General features: G+C 42.5%; 1 protein-coding gene across 1 annotated transcript in view; it reads right to left on the bottom strand.

Moving 5' to 3' along the window:
• Nucleotides 1-13,639, bottom strand: part of PGM5 (phosphoglucomutase 5) — a 237,533-nt gene that overhangs the window by 200,668 nt on the left and 23,226 nt on the right. The window contains exon 2 of the mRNA XM_030193836.1: nt 7,196-7,358. Within this exon, the coding sequence (XP_030049696.1) occupies nt 7,196-7,358 (163 nt within the window). The remainder of the gene's footprint in view (nt 1-7,195; nt 7,359-13,639) is intronic.

The raw sequence follows: 13,639 nt of genomic DNA, 5'->3' as shown, positions 1-13,639 counted from the left end.
GCTGACTGAGCTGAGCGCCAACGCGTCGCTAAGGAAGAGAAAAAAATGTTTTTAAAAAAATGCGGCACCGCAGGCAGCCTCGAAGCATTGGCTGCTGGCTCTGCAGGCTCCTCCCGTCTCTTACATCACTGCCCCTGTAGCGAAGCAGGGGCAGTGACGTAAGAGACGGAAGGAGCCTGCAGAGCCAGCAGCCAATGCTTCGAGGCTGCCTGCAGTGCCGCGTTTTTTTAAAAACATTTTTTCTCGTCGGGTTAGCGTTGGCGCTCAGCTCAGTCAGCTGAGCGCTTCTTCTTTTTGTAGCGCCGGCCCTGCTGCTCATCAGGAAAAGCAGCAGTGGCCGGCAATGGGAGCTGGGGCTGGTGGGCCTGAATGGGAGAGGGAAAATGGATGGCAGGATGGGGAGAAAGAGGGAAAATGGAAGGATGGGGAGAGAAAGAGGGAAAACAGATGGCAGGATGGGGAGAAAGAGGGAAAACAGATGGGAGGATGGCAGAGAAAGAGGGAAAATGGAAGGATGGGGAGAGAAAGAGGGAAAACAGATGGCAGGATGGCAGAGAAAAAGGGAAAATGGAAGGATGGGGAGAGAAAGAGGGAAAACAGATGGGAGGATGGCAGAGAAAGAGGGAAAATGGAAGGATGGGGAGAGAAAGAGGGAAACAGATGGGAGGATGGCAGAGAAAGGGGGGAAAATGGAAGGATGGCGAGAGAAAGAGGGAAAACAGATGGGAGGATGGCAGAGAAAGAGGGGAAACGGAAGGATGGGGAGAGAAAGAGGGAAAACAGATGGGAGGATGGCAGAGAAAGAGGGGAAACGGAAGGATGGGGAGAGAAAGAGGGAAAACAGATGGGAGGATGGCAGAGAAAGAGGGAAAATGGAAGGATGGGGAGAGAAAGAGGGAAAACAGATGGCAGGATGGCAGAGAAAAAGGGAAAATGGAAGGATGGGGAGAGAAAGAGGGAAACAGATGGGAGGATGGCAGAGAAAGGGGGAAAATGGAAGGATGGCGAGAGAAAGAGGGAAAACAGATGGGAGGATGGCAGAGAAAGAGGGAAAACGGAAGGGTGGGGAGAGAAAGAGGGAAAACAGATGGGAGGATGGCAGAGAAAGAGGGGAAACGGAAGGATAGGGAGAGAAAGAGGGAAAACAGATGGGAGGATGGCAGAGAAAGAGGGAAAATGGAAGGATGGGGAGAGAAAGAGGGAAAACAGATGGCAGGATGGCAGAGAAAGAGGGAAAATGGAAGGATGGGGAGAGAAAGAGGGAAGACGCTGGATGGAAGGGTAGGGAGAAAGAGGTGACACTGGATGGAAGGATGCAGAAAGAAAGAGGGAAGGAAGGGGAGAGAGAGGGGAGACACTGGAAGGATGGGGAGAGAAAGAGGAGAGGCTGCATGGAAAGGGGGAGTAGTGAAAGATTGGAGAATAAGAGGAAGGGGCATGGGGAGAACAAGGGTGAGAAAAAAGATGAAAAGCCATAAGTAGATGAAGGAAATTAAAGAATGGATAGTAAGAATGAATTAAATCTGGACACAGAGAGAGGCAGAAAAATATTGAAGAAAGCAAAGAAAAAGGAGAGAAAAATGACAAATGGCCAGGAAACCCTGGCAGAAGAGTTAAGCGAAAACGAAGGAAAGCAGAATCTAGAGACTGGGAGCAACACAATGAGAAAAAGTAAATGGCCATACAACAAAGGTAAAGAAAATAATTGTATTTTTAATTTAGGATAAAGTAATATGGTGTTAATAAAGTTTCAGAGACCAATACTTCCTTCCTTAGGTCAGGAGAGGATACCGTAACAGCATTATACTGACCTGAGGCAGGAGGTTTTGGCCTCTGAAAGCTCACTGAAAAGGATTAGGCTATTAAATAAATTGTCTGAAATCTGATGCACTGAAAAGCAGCACTTTACCCTGTGTGACAAATGCATCTGAGTGTGACTACATTTTGCTGGGGGGGGGGGGGGGGTAGAGAGAAAATTTTGTGCCCGCCCACTTTGGGTTCAGGCCCACCCAAAATTGGCAGTCTGGCTACGCCACTGCCCTGACCTGACCACTTCAAACATGGCTGGTCAAAGCCGATATTCAGTGGCGCTAACCAGTTAAGTGCTACTGAATATCAGCGGTTAGATGACCACAAGCGATTTAAGTAGGTAAGAGCCTCTCCTGCCCATTTAAATTGCTCTCAATATCAACTGGTATTTTTTAGTTCACAAAACTATAATATTATGTTTCTTGACCTCAGTTACCATCTTACCTAGGTCCAAATATGTCCCTGATGCCCCTCCTGACCCAACTGGCTTCAGTATAAGCTCCTTTGCAGCTGGTCCAAAGCACACCCTCTCATGGTGGGTCCTCCAGACACTCTCACAATTGAGGCCCTGGCTTCATTTCGGGCCTACCAGAGCTCCGGAGCCTCTTCCACACATGCACAAAATCTCACACATATTCCATAGCTCTGGCAGCTGGGACCAAACACAGCCCCAGTCCCTCCTAGCTCTGGCTCCCAGCTCACTAGTGCTCCTTTGCACATTTACATGTGTCTTCTCTGTCGGCTGCCTCAATACATTCCTGGACCCATTTGGTCCAATTCCAGCCTCACCTGGACCCAGACTGAAGCTGGCTCAGCTCCACATCCACACTGTCTCAGCACCAAGCCTAATACTGGCCCCAGTAAGATAAAAGAAAACTTTTTATATTAACCCTTGTGTTATGCACCAGTTCCTGAATAAAGGGTTCACATATTTATTCACACAAGAATGCTTATTGTTGAATAATCAAACCCATCCTTTTTGAGTTATTTATTCAAAGGTGCCCTCTTATCAGAATTTAGCTTGGGTATAATTATTCTTTTGAGTATCAGCTGTGCTAAAATACAGATCATCTAGGATGATTCATAAACTTTCTCAGCATTGCAAGTTGTCCAGAAGCAACATAATCTTTCAATTTTCAGATAGCCCAACTTGTGTAGAGCAATTCTATAACAGAGCAGCTAGAGGGCACCTGACTAGAACCTATCAAGGAAAGTAGGTACCCATTTTCTTTCATAAAATACTAGCATAATTAAGTATATGCACACATATATAGTTAGCTGGTGTAATGGCTTGCGCTAAATGCTGGAAATACGTGCATAACTTATAATATACAATAAGTTACACACCCATGCTCTGCCCAGACTCCACCCTTGAGTACACTCACCTGTACATATGCACTATGTAAAATATATGCATATTTATAGAATAGCACAGGAAGCAAGTCTCTCTAAGTTGAAATGAAGCTCTGGAACAAGGGGGCATAGAATGAAGGTGGAAGGGGATAGACTCAGAAGTAACCTGAGGAAATACTTCATAGAAAGGGTGCTGAATTCGTGAAACGGCCTCCCAGTAGAGGTGGTGGAGACAAAAACTGTATCTGAATTCCAGAGAGCTTGGGATAAGTGCACAGGATCTCTGAGGGAGTGATAGAGAGAGAGTAGATGGCATGGAATGGGCAGACTGGATAGACCATATCTGCCTTCATTTTTCTAGGTTTCTATCTCCAGATCAACGCTGTCTCATCTGTTTTGTAGGTTTGTTCTACAGTTAGGTTACTCTCAGAGTCCAGCCAAGCAAAATTTTCCACACGTCTCTCTGCTGGCTCATGATTTGCACACAGTTTTTCACCAGCTGATCTGAGGCAACAACACCAAAGCAAATCTTAAAACTTTTTAGGAAGCCAAACAATTGAATAGTCACATGTACTTTCAATCTTCATTTCTGTATGAAAATATTGCTTTTGGCCATTAACATAGACTTCTCTACACAGGCACTGCTTCAGAGTAACACCAGCTGAACCGCTCATGCAGAGAGCTGTCCAAATCGGAATTCTGTGGCCCTGGTAAAGTTTAGTCATTCCTATTAAAGACTCATTTGCAACATTAAATGTTAGAATGTTGCATTTCTATAACTTTAGATCATAGAACTTTATTTGACCAACACCATATCCTGTTGGAGTTTACCAGCATTTACTGAGTGATGACATTTTTTGTGCAATTCATATTTCTATTAAATCTATATAGTACACACTACAACTTTTTCACTCCTAGATTTTTCCCTGAAGAAAATATTTTTGGATAGCAGATTGTGGGGCCTTTTTACTAAGCCACGTGCATGTACTATGTGCGCCAATTTGGAGTTAGCACCTGGCTACTGCGAGGCTCAGGTGGTAATTTCATTTTTTGTGTGTCCGCTATGCACGCCGGGAAATTTTTTTTATTTTCCTGTACACGGTGGAAACGGGCAGTAATCGTCATTCTACGCGCATAGATGATTACTGCACAGTTACCATGTGAGACCTTACTGGTAAGTCAAGGGCTGGCAGTAAGGTCTCAGACCCAAAATGGACGCACATCCATTTTCGGCAAAAATTTTAAAAAGGCCTTTTTTATGGGCGTGCTGAAAAATGGATCTGCGCACACCCAAAATGCATGCCTACATTAGCCAGCCCATTTTTCGGAACACCTTAGTAAAAGGACCCCTTAGTGCAAAACTTACACCCTTTCCTGCCATGTTCATTGCTTGCAAAATTCAGTGTCGAAGAACTGATGTCTTTAGAACAACCTTCCCTTCGCTCTACAAGCAGAATCTTCTCATCAGGGATTTAAATCAAGCTTGAACACACACGACCTAGACATATCACTTGACTGTTTAACCTCTTTACTACTAGTGAACAAGCACTATCACCTCAATCCTTATGTCGAACATGGTCTCTCCATAATCAACATCCTAATGAATGTTATAATCCAATTGTCACTCAGGAAACTTCATGCAATACCATAATGTATTCTTCTTTACCATGTACAGTATGTTATGTTCCATCTATGTTACCATGTATGTATGCACCTTAACGCAACACCACTTGTATTCTGTTACCCGGAAATGGCAACCGCCATTACGGCAAATGTAAGCCACATTGAACCTGCAAATTGGTGGGAAAATGTGGGATACAAATGCTACAAATAAATAAATAAAACTTATGACTCAGCTTAATTTGGCCCTGGCAGCATGATGCAGCAGATGACAAGTTACTCACTAAGAAATCCTTTTACCCTGTTTCTGAATTTGGAAATTGCTTTTGAGCTTATCCGATATACACCACTTAGATGATTTTCGATTTGCAGTATAGAAAACTAAATAAACTGAGAAACTTGGGGCCTGATATTTAGCCAGCGGCAATCAGTGTTTTGCTGACTGTTGCTGGAGTTATACCCGGAAATGCAATGTATAAATTCAAGGTATAAATATTGGTTCTGAATGTGAAAGCTATTTTAATTAGTCTCTTTGTCTGCATGGTTTCTTTCCTATTCATTTTGTAGTTCTTTTCTAAGCTTTTTGTTTATTTGTAAACCGCTGCGACCTGTACATCAGTTTTGGCGGCAAATCAAGACTTGAATAAATAAATAAATAAATGTCCAGGCTCCAGCACTGAATTTCCGGGTATATGAAGCTGGCAAAAACAAAGCCAGTTAAGTGTGATTGTTGGCACTTAACTGGCTATGAAGAACTGCATAAGGATAGGATATTTTTTGTGGCCCTGTTTTATTTATTTAGATTTTGCTCACACCTTTTTTCCAGCAGTAGCTCAAGGTGAGTTACATTCAGGTATAGTGGATATTTCTCTGTCCCAGGAGGGCTCACAATCTAAGTTTGTACCTGAAGCAATGAAGGGTTAAGTGACTTGGCCAAGATCACAAGGAGCAGCAGTGAGATTTGAACTGGCCACCTCTGGATTGCAAGACTGGTGCTCTAACCACTAGGCCACTCCTCTCCATGGGTAAGACAATAAGGAAAGTCAGAAGTAGGATAACAGAACATCGAGGTAACATAGAAGGGGCAATACAAATGTCCCATTATTCCAACACTGGCAATCCTTGGGCCATACATTAAATGATCTAAAATTTTCTGTCTTTAAAACTTTCAAAACAACATGGCGTGGGGGTGATTTTGAGAAAATTATGCTGCAGAAAGAGCAACACTATATCTTTGAATTAAATACAGCTATCCTGGCAGGTTTAAATAATGAGATGGACCTTTCTGTTTTTTTTTATTTTTAATGACGTGATATTTTATGTAGCTGTCTTTTTATGAATCATCTTTCTGTATTTATGTTATATGATTACCAATATAATGATTTGAGCAGGATGAAATATTATGTAGGTTTGTGTGATTATCTTAACCAGTTGAGTGCTAAAAATCAGCACTTAACCAGCTAAGTGCCAACTCCGCCCCCGGAATGCCCACAAAATAGCTGGTTTTGGCTCGGGCTCTAACTGGGCATTTTCAACGACACTATCCAGTTAAGTGCCGCCTGGTTAGTCTCAGAGAGATGATTTAAATCATTTTGAATATTGGGCCCTTGGATATGCATTTAAGTGTCATTTTGTAATAGCACGCACTAGCTTGTTTAGGGGTCCTTTTACAAAGCTGCGGTAAAAGGGGGTGTCGGCACACAACAAAAACACGCGCCAAGGCCCACTTTTACCGCAGCAGGTAAAAGTCAGGTCTTTGTTTTTTTTTTTGAGAAATGGCCGTGTGGCAATTTACTGCCACCTAAGGGCTCCTGTGCTAACCCGGCAGTAACCGGGCAGCATGTGGCACTGCCCTATTACCACTGGGTGCACAGCGGCGCTACAAAAATTGAAATACTTTCGCAGTGCAGGAATTGGCACGCACTGGAGGAGGGAACTAATGCCAGGCTGCTGCGGTAGCACGGCAGTACTTCCCTAGTGAGCACTAAGTGCATGCTTATTACAAAATGGTTTGCTCTATTTCATAAAAGCCCAATGCTATTTTCTTTCAGTAGATGCTATTATAAAATACTGCATGAATGCCAAACGAAAACCAAAACTGAACAGCACAAAATGATTTTTTTTCTGTTTCCACACCCCTAGTAAGTGCTACTGACCTACCATGGCTACATCTACACATGAACAACTCGTGAGCAAGGGAGGAATAGGTTGAGTTGCTAGGTGATAATGCTGATGCACTGCCAGATAATAAATGTTTCTGCAGATAATGGATGGGCCCAAGGACAGTGATTTTTCCTGGATACTGAGAGTTTTGAGATAATGGAACTTCAGAAAGAAGTGCCGCACTATATCTATGCAAACTGTCTTGCACTTCATACCATTCTGAGCTTGTCACGTGTCAGAAAGCACCTACCTCCATTGGCAATATTAAACTTAATTCCAAAGTCTCCTCCTGGTCCTCCGGGATTGTGACTCGCTGTCAAAATAATTCCACCAATGGCTTTAATTTTTCTGATAATGCATGAGACTGCTGGGGTAGACAGGATGCCATTCTGTCCAATAACCAATCGCCCGATCTATATCAAACAGAAAATAAAGAAAGTCACATTTGTTTTATTTTGGATTTTTAGGTGATCGTCGTATTTCAGCTTCACTAAAATTTCCAAATGATATCCGTACATCTGGATAATTCTGCAGAGTAGCAAGTATATAATTAATACTGAAGTTCTTGGTAACCATGCCTTTGACACGGTCAATCAAAATAAGCTAATTGTTATGTTATCATAATTAGGTTTCACTGAACTGTGCTTCAATGGTTCTATCTATAATATCTATATAAACTCACTTGGAAAGGTTAAACTGGAGACTGGTGTGAAATTCTTTGTTCTATGCAGATTATATATTCTTGTTGATTTCGGTAGACTTATCCTAAAATATTACTTTTTCTAGAATCAACCACTGCATGGAGAAAGTTAGACATTTGTCCTTTTCTGTTAATACAGATAAGACAAAAGTTCTTTGGTTCAGTATAAATGTAGATAATATTCCCAGCTATATTTTTTGTTCAGATGGTTCTCAGTTGACGGTGAATAGAACTTCAACAATTTTGGGGGTTATTCTCGATTCCACTTTAACAATGAATGCTCAGATTAAACATTTATTTCAGTAGGTTTTCTTCAAGTTGAAACAACTTCGATTACTTCATTCTTCAAGTTGAAACAACTTTGATTACTTCAATCTTATTTTATTCCTAATCATTTTAAGGTGCTAGTGCAGTTTTTATTTCTATCACTACTGGACTACTATAATTCCTTGTGTATTGGAATTAATCAAAAAGTAATTACACAGCTTGGAGTTGATTCAGAACACAGCAGCTAGGCTTATGTTTCATAAAGCCAGATTTGATCATGCGTCTCCTTTGTGGATTGGTCTGCACTGGCTCCCGATGAAAGCACAAACAGCTTTCACAATATGCTGTCTTGCTTTCAAAATTTTAGAGGGTCACTGACCAACTGATCTGACATCACTAATTACTTTGTTGGTTGACTTTAGTGATTAACGGACTTGTGCATATCTCATGTTACAATTTTCCTCCTTTAGAGGTGTTAAATTGAAAAGTTTTCAGGAGACGTCTATTAAATTCCAAACAGCAAAACTTTGGAATATGCTCTCAGTAGAAGTTAGATTATATCCTTCCTATATTCATTTTCATAAACAGTTGAAATTGTATTTGTTTTCAAAATTTTTGTTATGAAATTAGTCATTTTTTCTGAGTTATAATTATTTATCTTTGTAGCTCTGGATTGATGCTGTCTGTTTGTTGTAGTTGTTAACCTGCTCTGAACCTAAATTTAGGGATTGAAGCAGGGTATAAGTATCCATCAGCAGCAGCACCAGTACCACAGTTTGAAGGTAGATTGATAAAATATTTATCTTCCCTAAAACACTAGAACGTCAAGGTGGTTAGTTAGAGCAGAAGACTAAGAGCAAGAGAAACCAGGGTTCAAATCTGACATCTCCCATTGTTACTTCTTGTGACTTTGGCCAACTCACTTCACCTCCTGTTGCCACAGAACACTGTACTAACCTGTGATAAATACTACAAGTTAGCAGCCATCTATTGTGATCAACTGAAATAGATAAGGTGATGCCTCGCACATCTGATAAAAAATCTAGACTCCTCCCAGATCACTCACCCCTGTACCTATTAGTGCTCTTTGATCGGTAGCGTGAGGCCAGTCCCATTGCAATACCCCTAAGGGAAGTACATTCAATTTTTCAAAAGAAAATGATCAGGTGGGTGGGGGAGGGGGGCATACTACTACTTATCATTTTTAAAGCGCTACTAGACGTACGCAGTGCTGTACCCTTGAACATGAAGAGACAGTCCCTGTTTGACAGAGCTTACAATCTAATTAGGACAGACAAACAGGACAAACAAGAGATAAGGGAATATTAAAGTGAGGATGATAAAATAAGGGTTCTTTATCTTCGAGGAGACTGTGCCTAATGCAAAATAAGTGGCCAAAGTGGGATGCCATTTATTTTTAATAAGGGTTGGGGATTAGGATGAGAAGGCCATTGGAGGGCCTACTTATGTCTGTACAGGTACTGGGGGGTAGGGAGGCCAATTGTGATTTTTAACACACAGCCCCTTCAACTTGCTCCCAGAAGAAAATTCACACCACCTCTAGAGGTACTGTTAACTCTCCATGAACAATGCAAGCTGCCCTATTCATTTTGCAGAATAACAACTTTCTTTGCATGCATTTGCACGCAATACCACTCATTTTTATACATTTGTTGGGTCAGTTTTTTTGCATGCTATTGTGAAACATTTTGCGTTAAGCATAAGTAACACGTTATATGGTTTCAACACACAATATTGCCATAATATAGCTTAGAAGATAGACTTCTTAAACTATAATCCTTTTTATGTAGGGATATACTTAATACTACTGTATCTATCTATATAGGAATGCCTTTGTATCCCTCCTTGGTGCAACTGCACCTCGAATATTTTGTGCAATTCTGGTCACTGCATCTCAAAAAATATATAGTAGAATTAGAAAAAGTACAGAGAGGGGCACCAAAAATATTAAAGGGGATGGGATGACTGCCCTATCAGGAAAGGCTAAAGCAGCTAGGGCTCTTCAGCATGGAGAAAAGACGGCTGAGGGGAGATATGATAGAGGTCTATAAAATAATGAGTGGAGTGGAACGGGTAGACGTAAATCGCTTGTTTACTCTTTTCAAAAATACTAGGACTAGTGGGCACTCAATGAAGCTAAAAAGTAGTAAATTTAAAACAAACTGGACTCTAGAATTCATTGCCAGAGAATGTGGTAAAAGCAGTTAGCCTAGCAGGGTATTAAAAAGGTTTGAATAACTTCCTAAAAGAAATGTCCATAAGCCATTATTAAGATGGACTTGGGGAAAATACACTGCTTATTTCTAAGATAAGCTGCATTAAATGTATTGTACTGTTTTGGGATCTTGCAACTTGATTTGGCCACCGGTGGAAACAGGATGCTGGGCTTGATGGATCTTCGGTCTGTCCCAGTATGGCAATGCTTATATAGTAAGCCATGAGGATTGTTTATTTACTTTAAACACTATTGGGCTCATTTTCGAAACAGAAAAATGTCCAAAAAGTGGCACAAAGTGGCCGATGGATGTTTTTCTTGCAAAAACGTCCGAATTGCTATTTTTGAAACACATTTTTTAGACATTTTTCTATGCTGTTCATCTGCAGTGCATCCAAATCACAAGGCGGTATGTCGGGGGTGGGATTTGGGCGTTCTCACAACATGGACATTTTTCTACCATAATGGAACAAAGCAAAAACGTCACAAAAAGGTGCCCTAAATAACTAGATGACCAATGGAAGGATTAAGGCATGACCTCCCCCCCCTTAATCTCCCAGCAGTCACTGATCACCTCCCTCCCCCTAAAGATGTGAAAGAAACAGTACATATAGCATCAGATTTAATGGTCATTCCTATTAAAGCAGCAAGCAGACCCCTCGAGTAGCCTAGTGGTCAGCTCAGTGCACTGGAGAGAGGGGGACTCGGACCCAGATCCCACTCTAACTGGTACACCAGTGGTAGAAAGTGTGAGCACTCCGGGGCCCACCAAGAACCTACTGTACCCACATATAGGTGCCACCTGCAGATATAAGGGTTATTATACAGGTGTATAGTTGGGTGCAATGGGCTTTTGGTGGGTTTTGGAGGACTCAGAATACAATACAAGGGCATAATGGTGAGCTGTGTACCTGGGACCTTTTGTGTGAAGTCCACTGCAGTGCCCCCTAGGGTGCTCCACTGCTCTTCTGGGATGTGTGTGTGGCTAGTCTACTAAGAATGCTGGATTCCCCTACATTCAAATGGCTTGATTTTGTGCATTTTTCACTCGCATTTTATTTTTTTTTTAATGGTCATAAAAGAAAAATGCACTGAGCACAAAACATCTAAAAATGACTAGGAAATGGCCATTTTCAAAACAAAAAGATAAACATTTTTCGTGTTTGAAAATGGCCCACTTGACTTTTGGATGTTTTCAGCTGGTGGGTGCGCACATGGGTAAAGTATGGAAAGTGTGTACAAATACATGTGGCGGGGAATAATCGAAAGGGACGTCCAGGTTTTGATGAGGACGTCCTCACAAAATGTCCCCATCCAGGGGCGGGGAAACCTGTGTTTTCGAAACAAGATGGACATCCATCTTTTGTTTCGATAATACGGTCAGGGACGCCCAAATCCTTAAATTTGGTCGTCCTTAGAGATGGTTGTCCCTAGACTTGGTCATTTCTGATTTTTGGCAATACTGGAAACCAAGGACGTCCATCTCAGAAACGACCAAATGCAAGCCATTTGGTCATGCGATGAGCCAGCATTTGTAGTGCACTGGTCCCCCTAACATGCCAGGACACCAACCGAGCACCCTAGGGGGCACAGCAGTGGACTTCATAAATTGCACCCAGGTACATAGCTCCCTTACCTTGTGTGCTGAGCCCCCCAAAACTCTCCCAAAACCCACTACCCACAACTGTACACCATTACCATAGCCCTTACGAGTGAAGGGGGGCACCTAGATGTGGCTACAATGGGTTTGTGGTGGGTTTTGGAGGGCTCGCTGTTTCCTCCACAAACGTAACAGGTAGGGGTGATGGGCCTGGGTCTGCCTGCCTGAAGTGAACTGCACCCACTAAAACTGCTCCAGGTACCTGTATACTGTTGTGATGGACCTGAGTATGACATCTTAGGCTGGCATAGAGGCTGGCACGACATATTTTTAAAGATGTTTTTTGAGGGTTAGTGACCACTGGGGGAGTAAGGGGAGGACATCTCCGATTCTCTCCGGTGGTCATCTGGTCATTTCGGGCACCTTTTTGTGCCTTGGTTATAAGAAAAACACAACCAGGTAAAGTCATCCAAGTGTTCGTCAGAGGCGTCCTTGTTTCTTTCGATTATGGGTCAAGGACGTCCTAGTGTTAGGCACGCCCAAGTCCCGCCTTCGCTATGCCTCCGATACGCCCCCTTGAACTTTGGCCGTCCCTGCGACAGAGTGCAGTTGGAAACGTCCAAAATCGGCTTTCAATTATACCGATTTGGACGACCCTGTGAGAAGGACGCCCATCTTCCAATTTATGTCGAAAGATGGGCGTCCTTCTCTTTCGAAAATGAGCCCAATAGTATTCTATCATTTATGCATGTTTTGGTTAACATCTAAACATGGAGTAGAACCAGAGGGAGTAAACAACACAACGTCAAAAAAACAACCAAAAAGAATAAAGTCAGTCGGGTGGTGAGAAGGAAGAGATTTCTAGCTAAACATTGTGTTGTTTATTCCCTCAGATTCTGCTCCATTCCTAGCTACTCAAAACTATTAGTGAAAAACTGACCACAAATTTCTCTCCTCAACAACCTGTGTGAAAGTGGAATTTATTTTTAAAAATTCTGTATACAAGGCCAGCCCAAGGGTATCTGATATCCCAGGTGCACCTTTTGCTGTGCATACCCCCATGCCACCCTCTTGTGGTTCAACATCTCCCCTTTTCCTCCCTGCAACTTCTCTCTCTCTCTCTCTCTCTCTCTCTCTCTCTCTTTCTACCCTCCCTCAAAGAGGCCAGCATCCTATGCTCCCTTTCCTACTACATCCCAGTCCAGCATCTCCCCTCCTCTCTTCCAGGCCACTGCTGACCATCTTATCTTCTCCTGGTCTGGCCCAAAGCCTAAATAAGGCTGAGTGCTGCATGGACCTTATAAGTACAGGCCTGCAATCAAGCATTGCTGTGTCTCACAGGCTTGTGCTTAAAGAGCCTACACAGCTCTCAATCTTGTTTATGCTTCAGGCCAGACCATGAGGAGGTGGCAGGCGGACGGAAAGCGAGGGAAGGTTCTCTCAATTTCCAGAGCCACATCTCTGCCCCCAAATTTCTGTTGCCCCAGGCACATGCCTTGTCCGCTAGAGGCAGGGCCAGCCCTGTCTGTATATAAATCTCTTGATTTCATCAAGGTCACTGCCACACACACCCATGTATGAAGAAGGATCTGTCAACCTCCAAAAGATAACGTGCTATGATATCTATATCTAAAAATGCTTTTCTTGGTTCAGTAAGAATTTCAAAGCCACTAAAATATCCAACAGTAATTGTCACAATAGCTATTCATTTAGAGCCTTAAGAAATGTTTGGAGTAGGGGTCCTTGGTCTGGATTCGCCTCACAAAGAAAAGAAATATGCAATAAACAATTTCAATAAAATGCTGCTTGGAATTCAAGACATTCCCTTTTAAGGCGCCTCTGGAAGCGTGCAGCTGCTTTCAAGGAGGACTCGCCTTCTCTCCACATGCTT

Source organism: Microcaecilia unicolor, chromosome 2 (assembly GCF_901765095.1).
Source record: "Microcaecilia unicolor chromosome 2, aMicUni1.1, whole genome shotgun sequence".
Lineage (NCBI taxonomy): Eukaryota > Metazoa > Chordata > Amphibia > Gymnophiona > Siphonopidae > Microcaecilia > Microcaecilia unicolor.
Note: the sequence above shows the minus strand (reverse complement) of the source record. Positions and strands in the feature narration are given on the sequence as shown.